The sequence below is a fragment of the Salvia splendens genome, chromosome 3 (assembly GCF_004379255.2).
Source record: "Salvia splendens isolate huo1 chromosome 3, SspV2, whole genome shotgun sequence".
Lineage (NCBI taxonomy): Eukaryota > Viridiplantae > Streptophyta > Magnoliopsida > Lamiales > Lamiaceae > Salvia > Salvia splendens.
Genome location: NC_056034.1, coordinates 39,114,212 through 39,136,215, shown reverse-complemented (window position 1 = coordinate 39,136,215; position 22,004 = coordinate 39,114,212). Strand labels below are relative to the sequence as shown.

The window sequence follows — 22,004 nt, the reverse complement described above, 5'->3', positions numbered from 1 at the left end:
TTCTAGTAAAACTATAGTGAAATTGTATGTTTCAAATCTTTTCCGGACGAGAATGACTTCATTAGTATTACACGACAAATTTAGATAATTTATTGTTAATCTATGCTTACACACAGTATACCCTTTACATACTCCAATTAAATGTAAGAGAAACATCTTCCAATTTGAGTTGTCCATCTTTTATAAATCAACTATTTAAGTCTAAAATAGTCACGAGAGAGAGAAAGCTTATGGTATAGCATACGAATGATAACATAATTAAACAATACTCCTACAAACTTAATAAAAAAATGCATGATTAACTCAAATTCATTACAGGCACACATGAATAAGCACATGTATCATGTATGTCTTTGTGATGTTTATTTATGGTTGGCCGGTTGGGATTTCGTCATTTCTTTATTGTGGAGATGTCCCCAGTTGACTTCAATGATTGAACCTCTCAATAATGCAATGTTATTTTTATGAAATATTTTTTATTTATAAAATGTAGACCATACAACTTGCTTCATATATTCTTAGAAAGTTGGTTTGGAAGACCTCATGGACAAGGACTTGACAAGACCAAACTATTTTTCTATATTGGGAACTCTCATTTATTAGTAAATTCATATGTCAACATACATCGAATGTTTCAGATTCTTCATTTTATTAATCATCTATTATATCGTTTTTATGTTAGAGACATTATATATTAGCTTTATATTATTCATTCATAGGATCTCATTTGATAAGGGTGCAACGAAACCATTAACAGCATAACAACTATGACCTACATCCCCATTTATTTTATCTTAATTAAGATAATCTTTAATTGATAATTGGCTAAATCTTTGAAAAATGAGTAGGATACATTTAATACTACGGAATTGGGGTTTGAATCATTAGAGTTTTGAATGAATTTGAAATTAGAGTCTTTGATTCAAAATTCACTGTTTAATATCAAAAATAAATTTGGATTTATAATTAAATTATGATTCTAAATATTCTAATTATACAAGTTGACTAATCTAGGCAAAATACATGTTTAGAATTCTAGATAGTTATAAATTATGTTACATCCAAACACTAAACACAACGCACATTCAGTACACACACAGAAAACACAAACAAGCACACACAATATTCGACACAGATACGACACACAACATGATACGAGGGTACCCGTATCGGTTCCGGCAGCGCGAAGTCGTCGGAGAAGGGTTAGGTTCGTGTTAAGGGCTTTCCCCCTCAACCAGCCGGCAACTGCAGTTGATGGCAGAAAAGTAATATCCGCGCCCGTGATCGGGTCGGCGGCTTGAGGTGATCGACTGTGCGCGGGAATTCGTTCCCGTCGGGCAGTTCGTCGCCTAGGTTTTCAATTGTCAACGATATGTTGGGCAAATAATATTTTTATTCATGATAGGTTATGAACAAAATAGCCCTATTTATATTCTATTGACACTAGGTTTGGTTCGACCTAATCCTAACATCGGGAAAGAACCAACAAGAAAACCCGACGGAGCTTATAATTATGCTCGACTCAATTGCAAAAATAAATAATAACAAGCCAATATTCTAGAAATAAAAATAACGAATAAAAATAACAAAAAGAAAAAACACGACTCCAAGACTCTTATTTGGGAACAAATTCACCAAGTCTCTCCGGCGGCCTTCTGTTCCTCGCAGGCTTCGTCGTTGCGATGGACTAAGGCGGTTGCTGCTCCTCTTGCGCTCTTCCACCTGAATCTAACTCCGGCGACTCATCCTCTGCCGGCTCAGGGTCAGTTCGTTCGTCCTCTGCCGGCTCAGGGTCAGTTCGTTGTAGGACCGTATCAACTCCCTCCCCCATAGCAACCTCCTTGTCCTCAAGGAGAACATTCGGAAACCGCCTCTGCACTAACTCCACCGGCTCCCAAGTCGGGGAGTCTGTCCCATCGGACCAACGTACCAAAACATGATCAATCGGCCGACCGGCGTGCCACAACACCCTACGATCAAGCACCCGCACTGGATATACCACAGGCCTATCGCCAAAAAACTCAGAAGGCAGCGTCATTCCATCCACCGCCGAATCCCCTTCCACAAACGCTCGAAGAAGACCCACGTGAAACACGTTATGTATTCGACTTCTCTCTGGCAAACGCAACTTGTACGCCACTGGGCCTTTGCGCTCCAAAACTTCAAATGGACCTTAGTAGCGTCTTGCTAACTTTGCCGACCGTGGTGGGGCTACCGAATGTTGCCTGTATGATTGAAGCTTCAAGAGAACCATGTCCCCCACCTCATACTCCATGAGGGGTGGTCCGCCGTGAATGCATGTAGATACTGCTCCAACCCCTTATTGCGGACCTCTGTCTGTCCATCCGACTAAGGGTGATACGCGGTCGAAAAATTCAACTTTGTCCCACTCAAACGCATCAAATCCTCCCCTACTTGATTCAAAAAGACCGCATCCCTGTCTGACACCAACGTAGCGGGGAACCCATGATGACGGACCACCGTATTAACAAAAAGGTGAGCCACGCGTAGAGCATCAAAGCGGGTTGGTAGCGGAGCAAAGTGGGCATACTTGGACAAGCGGTCCACCACCACCATAATCGCAGTATAACCCCGAGATTGCGGCAAACCCGTAATAAAATCCATCGATACATCCTCCCACACCTGCGTGGGCACCGGCAGCGGCTGCAGAAGACCCGCAGGCTTTTGTGTGGAATATTTCGTCGTCTGACACACGACGCAGGCTTCCACAAACTTCTTTACTTCATCCTTCATCCGAGGCCAGTAAAATTCCGCCCCTACTCTCCTCAAAGTGCGCTCAAACCCCGGATGCCCAGCCGACGGTGAGCTATGATATTCCGCCAGGATAGGCGCTCGAGCCGACGAACGGGATCCCACAAAAATGCGCCGTTTATAATACACTAGGCCATCCACCAATGTCAAATGTGGGGCAGCCGTCCCGTTCCTAATATCTGCCGAAATTTCTCTCATCTCTAGAGATGAAGCCGTCTCGCGGCGAAGTAGCTCGAGCAGCTGGGGGATCGGCTGTGTCGCGGCAATCAGCTCCTGGCATCTCTGACTGGCGTCCTCGGCAGCCTCTTCAGCTCAACCCGCGGCGTCGGCTGAAGCCTGGGATTCCTCCCGACGTGATAACGCATCCGCTGCTCTGTTAGTACTCCCCTTCTTATATTCAATCCTAAACTTATACCCCATAAGCTTCCTAATGTACAGCTGTTGATCAGGGGTTTGCACCACCTGTTGAAGTAACTCCTTCAAACTTTTCTGATCACTTCAAATCACGAACTCGCGCCCCAATAGATATTGGCGCCACTTTTGAACCGCCTCAACGATAGCATATAATTCCTTGTGATATGTCGAGGCCACCCGACGACGCGGCCCCAGCTTCTTACTGTAGAAAGAGATGGGGTGGTTATCCTATAATAAAACGAACCCAATGCCCGAATCAGATGCATTTGTCTCCACACAAAAAGGTCGCTCAAAATCGGGCAACCTAAGCACTGGCACCTTAGTCATCGCCAGTTTCAAGGCGAGGAAGCTCTCCTCCGCGGCGGGCGACCAGCAAAATGCCTCCTTTTTTAGGAGGTCAGTGAGCGGGGCGGCAATTAAGGCATACTGAGCAATGAATCTCCTATAGTATCCTGTCAGACCCAAAAAGCCTCTCAACTGCTTTACGGTCCTGGGCACGGGCCATGCCGTCATCGCCTCAATTTTAGTAGGATCCGCCTTCAATAAACCGTCAGCAATAAGGTGACCCAAATATTCCACCGTGGAATTACAAAAAGAGCACTTGGACATTTTCCCACTCAACCAGCCGACAACTGTAGTTGACGGCAGAAAAGTAATATCCGACGCCCGTGATCGGGTCGGCGGCTTGAGGTGATCGACTGTGCGCGGGAATTCGTTCCCGTCGGGCAGTTTGTCGCCTAGGTTTTCAATTGTCAACGATATGTTGGGCAAATAATATTTTTATTCATGATATGTTATGAACAAAATAGCCCTATATATATTCTATGGTCCCTAGGTTTGGTTCGACCTAATCCTAACATCGGGAAAGAACCAACAAGAAAATTCGACGGAGCTTATAATTACGCTCGACTCAATTGCAAAAATAAATAATAACAAGCCAATATTCTAGAAATAAAAATAACGAATAAAAATAACAAAAAGAAAAAACACGACTCCAAGACTCTTATTTGGGAACAGATTCGCCAAGTCTCTCCGGCGGCCTTCTGTTCCTCGCAGGCTTCATCGCTGCGATGGACTGAGGCGGCGGCTGCTCCTCTTGCGCTCTTCCACCCGAATCTAACTCCGACGACTCGTCCTCTGCCGGCTCAGGGTCAGTTCGTTCGTCCTCTGCCGGCTCAAGGTCAGTTCGTTGTAGGACCGTATCAGTTCGTTCGCGGGATCCTCCCGTCGAGCAGCCTAGTTCTCGGTCAATTAGGGTTTGACGAGATGAACTTGCGGAAAATAAAGTACAATAAAAGATGAAGTAAAGATAAAGGATAAACTGAATTAATATTTCTTGAATGAATAATATTAAGGTCTCCTACACATATTTATAATATATGGGGATACAATAATATCCTACCAAAATCTAGTAAATCAAATATAATAATATCCTAAGCAAAAGATATGGACAATCAATAACTAACTATGGAAAAGATAAGATAAATCAACGCTAAATGAATAATAAGATATGGAGATAATTTAGGAATATGCTCGTATCAACTCCCCCACGGTTAAAATTCACCTTGTCCTCAAGGTGGAAACCACGACAAAACGAAGAGTGTCGCGACCAGAAGCTTTGGCGAGGTATCTCCTCTCGGATCAAACGCACACCGAACAGTAGAGCATCTCCCTTCATCACCTCCATCAAGAATCATCAAAGGATGACCATTGTAGTTGCCAAAATTCATCGTTAAAATGGGAAGCTTGTCCACACGTCCCAGAATGCTCAAACACGACGTGTCCTTGCGCGGAGAAATCCACCGTGTAACACCGTCAAGCGATGTTGGTCGATGATTCGTTCTTGCAACATCACCATCAATTGGATTCGCGTCATCATTAAAACCTATATCATCCAAATTGTGAAATGTCTGTGGAACTCTACTCTTGCCGAGAGAACAACTAATACAGTCGTGTTTCACACCCTTTGAAATCCTCAATTTTATAGAACCGGGGAAAACAAGAAGTACAAAATGAGTGACCGATGTTGGAATAGTATTGGAGTCGCTCGACTAAGAGATCACGACTAGTGGGAGTGGGTCATCGTTGTCGCCCCCATCTCCATTGATATTGGGGCTGTACGGAGGAGCTAGCGGGGAGTTTTGCGTTGGTGGTTGTTGCAGGCTGCTTGTGATGTCGGAGTTGATGTGAGGTTGCACGGTGTAGGGTACAGCTGAGTAGTGCGACGCTGAACGGAGGGGTTGGTGGACGCTGAACGCTGGGTCTGGTGGAGGACGCATTGCAGCGTGTGAATCGCTCAAGCGACGTTTGTTTGCATCCATCCGAGAAACCAATTGCTCGACAGTTGCAGTCAAGTGCTCAAGCTGTGAAACCAAGGCAGCCCACTGTAGGTTCGGTTCCAAATTCGACGTCACCGGATCACGTGCCACGCCGAGAGGCTCCATATGGCTGACACTGTTGTGAGGCGGTTGGTAGAGAGGCGATGGTGGCTGGAGGGGCTGGTAAGGCGACTGTGCAACGGTGTATAGCAGAGGCCCGTCTGGTGGGTAAGGTTCGGGTTGCGGGTAGGACACCGAAGAGGGCCTTGGCACACTATTGGGAGGCGCTGGAATCGGGCGCGCCGGGTCTGGATAGGAGTATCCAAATTGCACGTTCTGGCTCTGGAGGTACCAACACGATGTGGGGCTCGGCATGGGCAGTGGCGAAAGGAACGGTCTATTGAACTAGCGATGGACATAGTCAGTGTAGGTGTATGACATGATGGCGGAAATACGGAGGATGAGATCACAATGAAAGCACCAGATGATACGAGGGTACTCGTATCGGTTCCGACAGCGCGAAGTCGCCGGAGAAGGGTTAGGTTCGTTCACGGGATCCTCCCGTCGAGCAGCCTAGGGTTCTCGGTCAATTAGGGTTTGACGAGATGAACTTGCGGAAAATAAAGTACAATAAAAGATAAAGTAATGACAAATGATAAAATGAATTGATATTTCTTGAATGAATAATATGAATGTCTCCTACACATATTTATAATATGTGGGGATACAATAATATTCTACCAAAATCTAGTAAATCAAATATAATAATATCCTAGGCAAAAGATAAGGAGAATCAATAACTAACTATTGAAAAGATAAGATAAATCAATGCTAAATGAATAATAAGATATGGAGATAATTTAGGAATATGCTCGTATCACAACACTCATCATACTATACATATAAATAATGTATAGCTATACAAATAAAAATTAAAATGTATATAATCAGTTAAATATTAATACTATCAAATTTGGGTTATTTTTTTTATTTACCAACAATAAATTTGGAATTACACTATCATTTTGTATCAATTATTTAATTTTATTAAACAACTTATTTAAAATTGAATTAGAATATTAGAAGTAACTTTGAATCAAATTCCATAAAATTATAATTACAACATAATTCCAAATTCTATTTTACCAAAGAAACTCAAAGAATTTTATAAAATACATAGATGTTGGAGTTGGTTTTATATAGGTATAAAAGCCAACAAGAATAAAAAAAAAGGTCGATATTAATCGTAAATCTAGTCTATATTAATGGTTTACATTAGTTTATTCGTATTCCCATTTCCGTTATATTTGGTTAATAAGGAAAACTTTGTTGCAGATATATTTTCTTATTTAATGAACGCATTTTTCCTTGCACTGTCTTCAAATCCAGTAAGGAGCAAAACTTAACTTTAATTGATTTTATACATTGTTGTATTACAATGTTCACACAAAATGCAGTACTATATTGATCCAACAAGATTTTTTCCCTTAACGAGTGATTTTTACGATAGCTAAGACTGAAATTATTGCCGTTAACGAGATTCATACCCTTGTGATAAAATAGTTGAAAATAATTCTCATTTCTCACCAATATAGGAGTACTATTCTCATTTAATCATTTTCCTATAGTGAAATTAACAATATTAAAAAAATAAAATATTGTCATTTATGTGATTTAAACCATGGGTGTTACACTCAACTAGCAAGGAGATACATCAACAAAAAATCATTGTGCTCAACGAGCTGCAAATTGGTAAAAATAGAGAAATTTGGGACGGCGCAAAAATCAATACATAATTGATAAAGTAAAGAGATGATGAGAAGATTAGTTAAATAGTGGGACTCACGTTATAATTAGTGTTTAATGGTGAGCCATAGTAATAGTAAATTATAAATAAATTGATGTATATAGGTAATAAGTTGAGGAGAAATTTTCATGAATGGAAATGAATTATTTTTATGTGACGAACGAAAAGGAAAATGTCTCTATTTTTATGGAATTGAAGGAGTACTACAATAACGAATTCAAGGGCGGTTGGGGTTGGTTGAAGCACTATCAACCACATATTTTTGTTATATATTTTAAATTCTTTTATATATATCCAGTAAAAATTGTAGTACGGAGTACTACATAAATAACTTTAAATTTGAGAATGGGGCTTAAATGCTGTTAAGTGTTTGGTTGGACAATCGTGATCTTGGCAAGAGTTGAAGCAAAGGGAAGTGAGTACTGAGCTGGAGCATGAGTTTTAAATATTTTAAACTTTTTTTAATTTTTAAAATTTAGTCAAGTTTAGTGTAAGTTATAGTGTAAAAGCCCCTACAAATTATTTAAATTACTCAAAAATATACATCAAAATAAAATTTCGAAATCTCAGCCCCTATCGATGTTTATTTCTGCGTCCACCTAAGAGAGCTATATAGTTGATGGTGAACACGGCTGTACTTGCATAGTAATCTCTTGTTCTTGGTTTTTCTTTTGTGATGGACATTGTAATCTTGTTTGATCGAGTTTAGTAAAGAAGTTCCTTTGTTTGCCCTTGGATGTAGGCTTAAGCCGAACCACGCAGATCATTGTCTTGCTCTTGTTATTTTCATTACGTCGCGAAGTTCACAAATGTGAATTACACATGCATAATCACTAAAAAATTTCGTACGTAGGAGTTTCGTAAATAATTTGCCACTAATTAATGCGTGTGCATTCAAATATGCTAACTAAGAATCCATATTTTATCTGCACGACTTTAAAATTTTCTGACTTTGAGCATTTGTTGTTTCATAGAGGTGAAAAAAAAGCTACAACAATAATAGTTATTCTGACAAACATGGATATCGCATGTTTTTAAGGGCCAGATTTGACTTGTTTGAAATGTCAATCATGCAAATTATGTTCTTAAATTGCATATGTTATACATTTGGTATTTTTGATGTGTTTGTTGATAAATGATAGAAAAAGATAGAAAAAAGGTGCAAAAAGGCCAAGGTGCAGCAGCCTCTGTTCGAGCCCATTCTGCCAGCGAGTTTGAAGCCCAATCGGTGCTTAATATATGCCATTCTCTTCGTCTTCGAAAGAGCTTCGTGTGGATATGTTGAACGTCTCAATTGGAGTTCTGTAGAGAAAGTTATGACCATTCTACGAACATTGCGCAGTGCAGTCAAAGCTGACGGAAATATAGGCCGAAAAATAAAATAAATTGTGCCCAAATCTCTCGCATTTATTGTAGGTCACGAAAATTATCAAAGCTAAACCTTTTTCTACCCTATAAATACCTCTTAACCTAATTCAAATTCACAGTCTTCATCAGCCTCCAATCCTTCCCCCCTCTACACATTCCTTCATTCCATCTTCCACAAATAATTCATCCTATCTTCCATTAGAGCGGAGCTCTGCCGATCCAGGCAAGAGAAGACTGAAGATTGAAGAGTCAACCTTGGTTTTATCAATTTCTTTCATGTCTCGTACTATTATTGTTTTTACTACTTTTGTCTATGAGTAGTTAAACATCATTTGTAGTTTTTTATGGTGAAGACTATTATGAATATGTTTTGATTTATTGAATTGAACTTTTTCCTAGCTCTTGTGATTGTTTTGCTTGTTCTTGTGCTTTTATTTTTCTTTCGTTTGGCCAACTTTAGAACTATGTCCGTCTAACTAGATTAATCGAGAGATAGCTAGTTTTACGTGGTAAAAGGAACGAGTACAACACATAGGTTTATCTGCACTCGAGAGAGGGGACCCTTTGTGAGGAATTGAGTCTTAGGAACTTAAGGAGTTAGAATCTAATCTATTGGAAGGAGACTTTGATGGTTAGAGTCTAATCTACTAGATAGGTGCACTCGAGAGAGGGCTTATCCTAGAATCGCAACTTTCCTAATAATCCTAGAGACGCATAAAGATAAATGTTCTGTGAGATTAATCATCACTAGGTTGTAGTAGTTGGATCCTAAAACTCTACACTCTTTAGTCTGCTTTGTATTATTTTGTTTTTATACTTTCTTTTATTTGTTCATATTTTTGTCTAGTTTAATTAATCAAACTCAAAATTCCGTGTCTCTAAATAGTATATGACGCTTAGTATATGATAGCCAGTTGCAATCTTATTTCCTATGTTCGATATCCCGGTAACCTTTAGTTATACTAGATCTACCCTGTAAACTTGCAGGTATTTTTAGCACTAATAAATAGTGCCTATATTCAAAAATGAAATTATTATATAGAATAATTAGCTCCGAAACATTATTCCTTATAAATAACCACAGACGTAAAAATGATAATGTACCAAGGCAAACTAACAATATTAAACTTATTTTGAAATCCACATCCAAATTTAAAAGACTTTTTCTTCAATTAAAAAAAGGTAAAACTGCTAAAAAAAACAATGAATAAGTATTTTGGTAAATTTTAGTCCATCTCACAAATTTAAAAAGAGGAATAGTTGAAAATCATGAAGTTGGGTAATTATTCCACACGTATACTATTGAAAATTTTCAACCAAATGATTTTATATGATGGACGACATTGTTAAACTCAACCGTTGTTATGTCCACTTAGGTCATCCACAACGCTGTTCCTATACCGTTCCTATCTCGTTCCTTAAACCACTATTTGAGCGCCCCACTGTACTTTTTTACTCCATTCCTTAACTAAGGAACGGAACCTGCAACCCTCCGTTTCTTATCCGTTCCTTAACCGTTCCTTAAATTACTATTCATTCAATTTCATTTTTTATTTTTATTTCCAATCCAATTCAATTAAAATAAACACACTTCATTAAAATTAAAATAACATTACAACATAAAATATAAATACAACTTAAAATTCAAAAAAATAAAAAAAGACATAATTAAAATCCTAAAAAAAATGACATAATTTAAAATACAATTTTATAGAGACATCCTTAAATATTTTATGTTTCACTTTCGATATGGGACAAAATCATTCAAGGATGTCTCTATAAAAGAGAAACAACCAAGGATGATTTTATCCCACATCGAAAGTGGAACATAAAACATTCAAGGTTGTCTCTATAAAAGAGAAATAACCAAGAATGAGTTTGTCCCACATCGAAAGAGAAACATAAAACATTCAAGGATGTCTCTATAAAAGAGAAACAACCAAAAATGATTTTATCCCACATCGAAAGTGGAACATAAAACATTCAAGTTTGTATCTATAAAAGAGAAACAACCAAGAATGAGTTTGTCCCACATCGAAAGTGAAACTTAAAAACATTCAAGGTTGTATCTATAAAAGAGAAACCACCAAGAATGATTTTATCTCACATCGAAAGTGGAACATAAAACATTCAAGGTTGTATCTATAAAAGAGAAACAACCAACAATGAGTTTGTCCCACATCGAAAGTGAAACATAAAATATTCAAGGATGTCTCTATAAAAGAGAAACAACCAAGAATGATTTTATCCCACATCAAAAGTGGAACATAAAACATTCAAGGTTGTATCTATAAAAGAGAAACAACCAAGAATGAGTTGTCCCACATCGAAAGTGAAACATAAAAACATTCAAGGTTGTATCTATAAAAGAGAAACAACCAAGAATGAGTTTGTCCCACATCGAAAGTGAAACATAAAACATTCAAGGATGTCTCTATAAAAGAGAAACAACCAAGAATGAGTTTGTCCCACATCGAAAGTGGAACATAAAACATTCAAGGTTGTATCTATAAAAGAGAAACAACCAAGAATGAGTTTGTCCCACATCGAAAGTGGAACATAAAACATTCAAGGTTGTATCTATAAAAGAGAAACAACCAAGAATGAGTTTGTCCCACATCGAAAGTGGAACATAAAACATTCAAGGTTGTCTCTATAAAAGAGAAACAACCAAGAATGGTTTCATAAATTCGCAAGTCCATCAAATATATATGGGATATTACGAATTTCTTGTATTCATTTATTTGTAAAAATTGTTTTTAATTATAAAAACAATTTTTATAAATAAAAGTATTTTTTTTAAATTTGATTTTTTTTAAAAAAAATCGAATTATTGCGTCATCGTGACGACGCCCACTCTCGGGGTAGCGAGTGGGCGTCACGCACATCGCGGAGAGAGCCACGTCGCCGAAGCGCGTGGCGGCACAGACCGTGCTGCGTCTCGTGCCGACGGCACCCGGGACGGCATGGGCACGGAACCGTGACGAAACGTAGCGCCGCAACGCGTTCCGCTACGGTTTCGTTCCGGAGGAACGAAACGCGGAACGCCCACGGCCCGCGTTGCGGGTGCTCTTATGATTTCAATGTTGTTATATCAGAACTAATTTTATCAAAAAACCAACATAAAATAATTAAAATAAAAAAAATACTATTAGTTCAAATAATTTATAAAGCTATATCAAAATTAATTAATAATGGAGTACTAGTATTTTTATGGCAATATGCCTATTTGAAAAAAAGATGGCTAGCCTCAGAGCATCCACTACGCGTCCCGCGCGCGGCTCGCGTTCCGTCCCGGAGGGACGGTTCCGCCGCGGGACGCGTTGCAACCCTCGTCCCGTCCCGTAGCCCGTCCCCAGCCCGTCCTGTAGCCCGCATCCGCGAGACAAGGGACGCGCCAGCCCGTCACGCGCCCGGGCGACGTGGCGCGCCCCCGATGCATGCGTGACGCCCACTCGCTGGCCCGCGAGTGGGCGTCGTCACGGATGACACAATAATTCATTTTTTTAAAAAAAAATTGATTTTTTTAAAAAAATCTAATTTTAATAAAAAAAAATTTCAAACGGTAATGTTACCGTTAATTTTTTATTTTTTTTTAATTTTATTTATTTATTTACTCTATAAATAATCATATTTCATACTCATTTCACACACAAACACACATCTATTCCTCTCAAATCCTCTCTATCACTCCAATTTCCAACTTAAATCAACTCAAACAAATGGATCATTTTGAGCAAATGCGTCAATTAATGGAACAATCACTTGAAGAAGATCGACGACGAGAGGCGGAGGAAGCCGCGCCACCCCCACGACGCTCCCGGAAGTACATCAATCGGAACCGGGAGGAAGCCGCCGCACGGTTAGTGCGCGACTACTTCTGCGATAACCCGATTTGGGGAGATCCCTACTTCCGTCGCCGTTTCCGCATGAGTAAACCGCTATTTCTCCACATAGCGAATACTTTGGCGGCCCGGGAAGAGTTCTTCCGAGAAGGGTTCGACGCGGTCGGCCGTCCCAGCCACACGACGCTGCAGAAATGTACTGCAGCCATCCGTCAGCTTGCGACTGGACAAACGGCCGACATATTCGACGAATACCTCCACATCGGAGACACCACTGGGCGCATGTACTTGCTCAACTTCTGCAGAGGCGTCCGGGCAGCCTTCAGTGACGAATTTCTTCGGAGGCCAAGCACGGACGATTGTCAGTTCCTCCTCAACCTGCACGAACAAGTGCACGGATTCCCCGGGATGCTTGGCAGTGTCGATTGCATGCACTGGCAATGGAAGAATTGCCCGGTGGCTTGGAGGGGGTCCTACACGAGCGGCCACAAAGGCACCCACCCAACCGTTGTACTCGAGGCCGTTGCTGACAATCGGCTTTGGATCTGGCACGCGTACTTCGTGGTCCCTGGCTTGAACAACGACGTAAACGTGCTCCATCAGTCCGATCTCTTTACCGAAGTTTTGGATGGTAAAGCGTCGGCCATCAACTTCGTCGCCAACAACCGGCTGTATAAAATGGGGTACTATCTCGCCGACGGCATCTACCCGAAGTGGCCGACCTTCGTGAAGACGTGTGGCAGGCCTGTGAACCCAAAGCAGGCTCTTTTTGCGCAGAAGCAGGAGGCTGCGCGCAAGGATGTGGAGAGGGCGTTCGGGGTTCTCCAAGCGCGCTTCAACATCATCAAAGCCCCGGCTCGTTCCTGGTTCATGGAGAGCATGGTCGACATCATGTATACATGCATAATCTTGCACAACATGATTGTCCGAGACGAAGGACCCGATGCGGGAAATTGGTTCGACCCCGAATCTCCCGGAAGCTCAACCGCAAGTAGTCCGCCGCGAAGTGGAGTGCATCCGTCTATACAAGAATGGTTGGTTATTCGGGCAAGGACACGCGACTCTAGCGCCCACACCCAACTCCAAGAGGATCTAATTGAGCACATTTGGGAAAACTTTGGTGGAGAAGATTAAATTATGTCATTTTTTATTTTTTTAGAATTTTAATTATGTCTTTTTTTCTTTTTTTTAAGTTTAAGTTGTAATGTTGTTTTAATTTTAATGAATTGTGTTTGTTTAAATTTAATTGGGTTGTAAAAAAAATAAAAAATGAAATTGAATGAATAGTAATTAAGAGACGGAATAAGGGACAGTTAAGGGACGGAGCGTTGCAGGTTCGGTCCCTTAGTTAAGGGATGGAGGAATAAAGGACAGTGGGGCCCTTAAATAATAGTCAAATAGTAGTTAAGGGATGGCATAGAAACAGCGTAGTGGATGGCATTATATTTTCACAGTCCCATTCTATGTCCTATCCCATTGTTGCACATTTCCAAAACTTTAGAATAGCAAAATAAAGAAGAGAAATTGTATAGAGAGTAGTACCATATTGGTACTAATACTGCCCTCCATTAAAAAAGCAGTCCATAGAAAACATCGAAAATGGCACTGCCAGTCCATGCTGCATGTTACCCTTCCCTTTCTCTCTCACACACTACACACTCTCCCCCACACCTACATATAGTACCGCCGTGCCTTAGATATATATAATGACAAATACAGGCCAAAATAACAGACAAAGACAGTACATAACAAGACATCGCTGTCTTGTTACCTCCCACCCCCACCCCACCTTTTCCAACTTCAAAAACAAACCATCGCTCCTCTAAAACCACACAAAACTGGATTTTATTTCCCCTTCAATCTTGCTGACATATTTTCTTCATACAAAGAGAGAGAATGTATTCGGCTTTGCCGATACACAGTTTAGCCATCGAGGCTGGAGCCGGTGATTATCCTGGCCCTTTGGACGGCACCAACTTGCCCGGAGATGCATGTCTCGTCCTCTCCACCGATCCCCGGCCGCGCCTCAGGTGGACTGCCGACCTCCACGAGAGATTCGTCGACGCCGTCGCGCAGCTCGGTGGCGCTGACAGTGAGTCCCTATTTCGTTTTTTTTTTATAATTTGGAGTTTGTTCATCGTCTTCAACGAAATTTTGTTGGAGGGCGTGTTAAAGATTTGATTTTTGTTGTGAAAATATTCGTGTATAGTGTAATTTGTTGGAGATGAAGAAGTTGAGTCAATTTAGAAAGAACTGGGGTTTGAAATGCAGCAAAACAAATGCTTTTTGGATTCAAGTTTTGTTGAAAAACAAAAAAGTATGATCACATATTCCTATAAATGTGAATTTTTCAAATTTTGTTTTTTTTAACCTTCAATATCCTGGATGGAGGATATCCAGTTGGGCCTCCTGTCTTCTGCAAATGACTTTTTTCCTTTTCTCTTTTTTTTTCTGATCATGTTTTTCCATAAAGCACCACTTTTCTGGTGAGGAGGGACACATATTCGTTCAGTTGTTCTGTGCTATGTGCCCTGTCTCTTGCAAAGCTAAATTTCTTTAAAAAAATCGAATAAAAAAATAAGCAGAAGGAAAAAAGGATCAAGATCACCATATATGCTGTAGTGTGTTATCTTTAATGATATATTTAATGTCAATTTAGATACTTTTATCTCTTCATTGGTGTCTGATTGAGAGGGATGAGGATGGCGGTATGTGTTACAACCCCAGAAATCTTGATGGAGCTTAATTCCTTTTCTTGCATTTGACTCTTTGTGATAAGCTATGGGTTGGTCAGGGGGATGCTCTTGGTACTTTTTTGGTGTTTTTTCATTGTGTTGTTAGAGTCCAACTTTGTTCTGTTTGACACAAAGTTGGAGAGCTGGTGGAATATATAAGAGCTATGGTTTCATTTGACTAATTAAAGTCAAGGTATCATTCTTGTTGATTCATAAGCATCCGTATTAGCCGGTCTTCCTTGTAATTTAGCTTGTCTTACAAGAGCTTTCCAGGGTTGTCCTTGGCCCGTAGCAAAAAAATGATTTACTCTGGCTTTTGGTAATTTTGAAATATTGCAACCATAATCTTATAATCAGATAAATGACTAAGGCTAAAATTGAAGAATCAATGGAACCATATGTGAGATTGCAATAATCGACCTTTGTATTTTGAAGGCAAGCTTGTAGTTTTAATGGCAGGTGATGCTTTAGATATTTAGGTGGGTTTCATTCACTCCACCGTCGAATTCTTGAGAAAGTTTTAATGGATTGTAAGGCTGTCTATGGTTATCTTGATTGCACTGGAACACATTTTTGAAAATTTAATGAACAAAGCTCGTGGCCATCTCTATCCATAGCATTACATTAGTAACTCATTCTGACTTTGGCAAATCACCGGTAGATTGCATTGTATTGCAGAAGCAACACCAAAATCAATTATGAGAACGATGGGAGTAAAAGGCTTGACTTTGTACCATTTGAAGTCTCATCTTCAGGTATGCTAACAACATACCTCCGGCCTGAATCAGAATACCTTTCCTCAATATGTGGCATATTTTATTCACAAACATGTAGTATTGAGTAATCTGATGTTGCAGAAATACCGGATGGGGAAACAAGCGAACAAGGAATTAACTGAAGTCTCAAAAGATGGTAATCGTTCGTGCTTATTCCTAGTCACTTTTCAACTTACCATATACTTAGTTATTGCATTGGCACCTTTTAGCATGTTTAAGTAAATACTAATCTTAGAATGCTGGTGAAGAGATGACTGAAAATCACATCGACACTACAGTGCTACCCATCTGAATAATTATCACAATGCATATAGTAGATACGGGTTACAAACGTTGGAGTTATTGAACAATAGTGTAGGAGATAAATTGTAACATACTATAACGAGATTATCGTGAAGAAATGACATAAGAATGGAAGTAACCATGTTTATTCCTAATATGATGATTGATTACAATTTAAATTTCCCATTCACAATAAGGATGGTTTAACCATTCCTTCCTTCTCCATTGTGTTAGCTACTCTTTCCAAATAGAAATGAGTTTAAATTTTTATTTTTTAACTTAAGTAAGAATTAAAATACTAATTTTAGTTAATTTAATATTATACTACTACATAAGATTGTGATCATTATTGCTATTTGGTATTATGATTTTCTATAAGAAACTGTTGATTTTTCTATGAAAATAGTGTATATACTAGAAGAAAAAAAAACTTTGGTTGTGCTAGATTTTGATTAAGTTTTTTTATTTGTTAAAAAATATGGGTTGTAAATGAGTTCCAAACATAATATAGATATATACTATATTAAATCATGATGAAATCAATGACTGTTCCTTTTTAATTTGTTGCAGTCTTGAACATACCTAGAGTTGGAAACTTAGAATAATCGTGTTTGTAATATTCTTTTTCCATCTTCATTTCTTTCACTCATACTAATCTCTTCCTACAAGAATGAATACTATGCCCAAGTGGTTTATGCGTCTTGGTGACTGTCTTGATATAGCATTCTTAGTAAAAAAAATAAAAATTATTTCACGACATTTCTGAATTTGGATAAGAGATGGCTCATGAACTAATCACTGTTTCGTTATTATACCTATCGCAGTATCTTGTATCGCAGAGAGTCAGGATACTGGTTCGTCTACATCAACTTCATCGAAAATGATGGCCCAAGATATAAACGAGTACTTTATCTTTGTCTTCAAAGCATTGTATTTCACTAATATTATTCCTGTTTATATAGATATATAGTTATGTTCTTCTCATTTTTAACAGTGGTTACCGGGTAACTGAGGCTCTGCGTGTGCAAATGGAAGTTCAACAAAGATTGCACGAGCAGCTAGAGGTTCGATTTCTTGATATATCTGCATACTAGTTGAATAATTTGAACTTATATGGCTATCTTATCTTTTATATGCTCACTCTATTTCAAAGTTAGAGCCTACTAAAGTATTTATTGTGATATCCGAACCAGGTTCAACGGCGCCTGCAGATCCGGATAGAAGCACAGAGCAAGTACCTACAGTCGATACTCGACAAAGCCTGTAAAGCACTTGATGACCAGGCAGTGGCCTCGGCAGGGCTGGAGACTGCTCAGAAGGAGCTCTCCGATCTAGCGATCAAGGTTGCAGACGACTGTAATGGTGTGTTGTCCATACCTCCCGTCTCCCGTAACGGCTCGGAGATGGATAGGCACAGCATCCCCCTCCTGCCTGCCCGACTCGGTGACTGCTCCATGGACAGCGGCGTGATGTCATCAAATGGAAGCCCGATTTCTCCCTCGACTCTTGAGTCGCAGGAAGCTGCCGCGCTCAAGAAAAGACCGCGCCCTCTGTTCGGCGTCGGGGAGTCGATGCCTCTCGACAGCGGCATGAGGCCGGTGGAGTGGATGATGTCAAATTTTGGATGAAGCATTCAAATTTAAGAATGGAGAAGGGTTGGGTTGACTGGTTTGCCTAATTCTTCCTATGCTTTTGGAGTACATCAGTTGTTTATACATTTCCTCGAAAGTGATGATAGGAAGCTGTTTTCATGTGAAATTGATCCTTCTGTGTAATCATTGGGACAATGACTCGTATATTATAGTGAAAGTGCAGAATTCTTTGGGTATCTCAATGCACAAATTATGGTCATCTTCATTTTGTTTAATTGTTAAAATAGGTCCATTTTGTGTAAGTGAAAAAAACAACAAAACCGTAGAGAGTGTTGTAGATTGTATATTAGTACATCGGAAACATTTCTCACTAACTAAAAGTGTGGTTTTTCTTTTAATGTACAAAACCTGGCACACTCTGAAAAACAAAAAAAAAACATAATCTCAAACACAAATGAAAGAAGAAACATATATATAAATAGATCATTGCACTCCAAGAGCTTGAATTCTTCGAATCAGACACACCGAAGGGGCGTTTCTCTGTCTCCATTCTTCCTTCCCTTCCTTCCTCGGGCATGTCTGCACCAGCCACTGATCATGACCATCAAGTATACTCACTATCTGCCTCATGCTCGGCCGCCTCTCCGGATCCGACCGTGTGCACGCCAGCCCTAATTTCACCAACCTCACCAATTCCCTATCCTCATATTCTCCATCCAGCCTCCAATCAACCAAGTCCTTGTATGGCCTTTTCTGTGCCTCAAACTCATGTACTCGTTTAACTAACAACACATCACGCTGACTGAAATCGACCGCCATACGTCCTGTCACGACCTCCAGCAGCACCACCCCGAAGCTGTACACATCAGCCATCGTCGTTGCCTCGCCCGAATCCACATATTCCGGTGACAAGTAACCGAAAATGCCTCTAACCGACTTTTTCTTATCGATGACTACATGATGTCCGTGCTCGTTTCTCGTCAAGAACTCGGCCAGAGCGAACGACCCGAGCCTCGGGTTCATGTCTTGGTCCAGGATTATAGCAGAGGAAGTGATGTTCCTGTGGATCACCTGCTCATCCCATTCCTCATGGAGGTAGCAAACAGCGGAAGCAAGCGATTTGATCACATTGTATCTCTGTCTCCATCGCAGCTTCGACTGCCAGTTGTTGTGATCATCGTGGTGGAAGAGGACGTGGCTGAGGAGGCGGCTGGCTGAGTAGTCGTAGACGACGAGCATCTCGCCTTGCTCGGTGCACCAGCCGCGGAGCTGGATGAGGTTGCGGTGGCGGAGCCTTCCCATGTTCTTGAACTCGTTAGCGAACCTCATCCGCAATGCAGGGCACGTCTTCATCCCCAGCCTCTTCACTATGACGTGGCACCGCCCCTCCAGGAATCCGTGGTACGCGGTCCCGAAGTCGACCTCCGCCACTCTCCTCGTGTCTGAGAAGTTGTTAGTGGCGGAGACGATCTCCTCGTAGGTGAAGACTCTCGGAGTCTCCACCAGAGGGAAACATTTACCACTTCCGTTTCCGCCACCACAGGCCTTGACCGAGCTCCTGTCAGACTCCGCTGTCATGTATATGGTCTCTGCATTAGCTGTCACGAAGTCTGATGAGTAGAAGGCCGTTGTGGTGGCGCTGCTCGTCCTAGACCCCGTGTTGCTCATGCTCGTGTTACTCGTGTTGCTCGAAGAGGTTAGGCTGATGTAGAGCGGATGAGTCTGAAACGACGGAAGATCGGGAAGCTTGCCGTATATGTTGCCGGAGAGGACTTCCACCACCCATTTCATACTTGGCCTTGACTGCGGGTCGTGGAGAGTGCACATAAGGCCGAGGCGTAGCAAGAGCTCCATTTCAGAGAGTTTCGATGATCTATCGCGGAGGCGGCTGTCTCCGGCTTGCACGAGCTTCTCCTCATCGGAGAGGCGTCTGATCCAGTCGAGGAGGATGATCTGATCGTCGGGGTAGGTTAGATCAACGGCTCGCCTCCCCGAGACGAGCTCAAGCACGACGATACCGAAGCTGAACACATCAGCCTTTGCTGTGGCTGTGTTTCTCTTCTGGAAGCTCTCTGGAGGGAGGTAGCCTATTGTGCCACCAATTCTTGTGGATTCAACTAGACGAAATTGGCGATTCTTGACAATTGGCGGCGTCTTGGGATTGTAGGAGAGGTCGTGCTCGAGCCAACGGGCGAGGCCGAAGTCGCCTAGGCGGGCGTTGAAGTTGGAATCGAGCATGACATTGCTGGCCTTGACGTCTCTGTGGATGATCTGCGTCTCCAGCTTCTCGTGAAGGTAATACAGAGCAGCTGCTAACCCGCTGACGATCTTCTTCCTTGTTTCCCAACTGAGGGGAGCGGAGTCTCCGTTTTTTTCAGGCTTCTTGAAGAGTACTCTGTCGAGGCTGCGGTTGGGCATGTAGTCGTAGACGAGGAGCAGCTGCTCGTCGTGGATGCACCAGCCGCGGAGGCGCACGAGGTTGCGGTGGCGGAGGTGCGCCACGGCCACCAGCTCGGCCATGAAGGTCTTCTCGAACCGCTCCCCTCGCTCGGTCAGGCACTTGACCGCCACCACGCTGCCGTCGCTGGGCAGCGTGGCGCGGTAGACGCGGCCGAAGCCTCCACTGCCGAGGACCTCGGCCACGTCGAACCCGTTGCTGCCCACGTAGAGCTCGGAGTAGCTGAATATCCGGGGGTTCTCGCCCCCGACCTTCTCCTGAATCTGGACGCCCTCCGCGTCCACGAACAGCGACGCGGCGGCGAAGGGGTTGGGCCTCTTCGCCTCCGCGTAGTCGTGGTGGTGGCAGGGGGGCATCCACTTAGAGTGGAGGAACCGCTGCAGCGAGCGGCGGAGGTGGGCGAGAGCGAGGCCGCCGCAGCCGCGAGTGGGAGGCCCGCTCGCGGCTGCTTTTTCGGGCTCGTCAAACTCCGTAGGTAAAACGAAACAGAGGCTCTTTAGATGCATGGTGAGGAAGGATTGATCAAAACTTTTTTTTAATGAGCATCGGTGAAAATGGGAAAGCAGTGAACTGATTTGATATGTATATAGAATTTGTTGGCTATGATTCAAACAGGATTAGGTTGAGAGGGTTGAAATTAATGGAAGCGGCCAAGTCACAACTAAAACCTACCGGCTTTTGTCATTGAATGCGGAAAAATTAAAGCGGAATAAAGACAAAGAAAAGAAGGTCCTTGGTTCTATTACGTTCACACACTGCAAAAGGTTTTGTTTGGTTGTGATTTCTAGCAAGTTTGCTGATGGATCCGCGAATTTTTGATGTTAGCAAATGCTGGTAGAAAATGAAAATGCAGACACAAAGAATTTACGTGGTTCGATTTACTGAAGTAAATCTACGTCCACGGGAAAAAGGGAGGGCAAGATTGTATTGCTTGATCTGGGATTACAGCTTACAAATACAAACTTGCTATATGATTTTATCTCTAGAGAGCTTAACCCTCTTCTATCTGATCTAAGTTCTATTTATATCTTGAACTAAGATCGTGGCTTGCATCACCACCCTAAGTCGTGGATGTCGTGTAGGTCATGGCCTAAGATCGTGGATGTAGCGTAGGTCATGGCCTACGATCGTGGCCTGAGTTGACACCACGTGGTAGTGGGTGTGTTGGACATCCTGTATGGGTCCACTAACTCCTTGTTCGGTCGAATACTGAGACCGAACTGCTTCGGTTGCCGATCTGAGAGTAGAGCTTGATGCCGACCTGAGAGCAGAGCTTGATAGGTTGGCTTTTACCGAGCTGTAGGCTGAGGCCGAACTCTTTGGTAATGCCGAACTCATACTCCTGCTTGGGCTTTGGGCTGATGGGCCGTCGTTGCTGTTGGGCTTGTTTAGTACGCACCCCATCACTACCCCCCCCCGAAAAGCGAAGTGAATCACTTCGGCGAAGCGAGTCACTTCGGCATTCTGGAAAAGGGTACGGGGGAGGCTGAAGTCAGGGGACGTGCCCTGCGCGTGACTGCATTAAATGCGGCATTAAATGCGACAGTAAAATCCGGCCGTCGAATCCTGAAAAGGTGGGATATGAAACGGTGCGATGATTTGAAATCTTTTCCAAATCTGATAAATACCGCCTTTCT

General features: G+C 41.8%; 3 protein-coding genes across 3 annotated transcripts; 1 reads left to right on the top strand and 2 right to left on the bottom strand.

The window, feature by feature from the left end:
• Positions 1 to 3,414: 3,414 nt before the first annotated feature.
• Positions 3,415 to 3,795, bottom strand: LOC121796995 (uncharacterized mitochondrial protein AtMg00860-like). Its single transcript, XM_042195741.1, has one exon. It carries the CDS (start codon positions 3,793 to 3,795, stop codon positions 3,415 to 3,417), a length of 381 nt encoding a protein of 126 aa, XP_042051675.1.
• A 10,507-nt stretch (positions 3,796 to 14,302) lies between these two features.
• On the top strand, positions 14,303 to 18,145 carry LOC121795984 (protein PHR1-LIKE 3-like). The gene is made up of 6 exons (XM_042194668.1): positions 14,303 to 14,616; positions 15,938 to 16,014; positions 16,117 to 16,171; positions 17,142 to 17,220; positions 17,312 to 17,381; positions 17,511 to 18,145. The coding sequence occupies exons 1-6, from the start codon at positions 14,421 to 14,423 to the stop codon at positions 17,943 to 17,945; spliced, it is 912 nt and encodes a 303-aa protein (XP_042050602.1). The 5' UTR covers positions 14,303 to 14,420; the 3' UTR covers positions 17,946 to 18,145.
• A 110-nt stretch (positions 18,146 to 18,255) lies between these two features.
• Positions 18,256 to 21,190, bottom strand: LOC121795983 (receptor like protein kinase S.2-like). Its single transcript, XM_042194666.1, has one exon. The coding sequence runs from the start codon at positions 20,871 to 20,873 to the stop codon at positions 18,393 to 18,395; it is 2,481 nt and encodes an 826-aa protein (XP_042050600.1). The 5' UTR covers positions 20,874 to 21,190; the 3' UTR covers positions 18,256 to 18,392.
• Positions 21,191 to 22,004: the final 814 nt, after the last annotated feature.

Excerpts from the sequence above, each read along its gene's own strand:
- LOC121795984 (XM_042194668.1), top strand. The coding sequence starts at position 14,421 with ATGTATTCGGCTTTGCCGATACACAGTTTAGCCATCGAGGCTGGAGCC. Across the intron at positions 14,617-15,937 it reads GCAGCTCGGTGGCGCTGACA|AAGCAACACCAAAATCAATT; the intron begins GTGAGTCCCTAT and ends ATTGTATTGCAG. Across the intron at positions 16,015-16,116 it reads ATTTGAAGTCTCATCTTCAG|AAATACCGGATGGGGAAACA; the intron begins GTATGCTAACAA and ends CTGATGTTGCAG.
- LOC121796995 (XM_042195741.1), bottom strand. The coding sequence starts at position 3,795 with ATGTCCAAGTGCTCTTTTTGTAATTCCACGGTGGAATATTTGGGTCAC.
- LOC121795983 (XM_042194666.1), bottom strand. The coding sequence starts at position 20,873 with ATGCATCTAAAGAGCCTCTGTTTCGTTTTACCTACGGAGTTTGACGAG.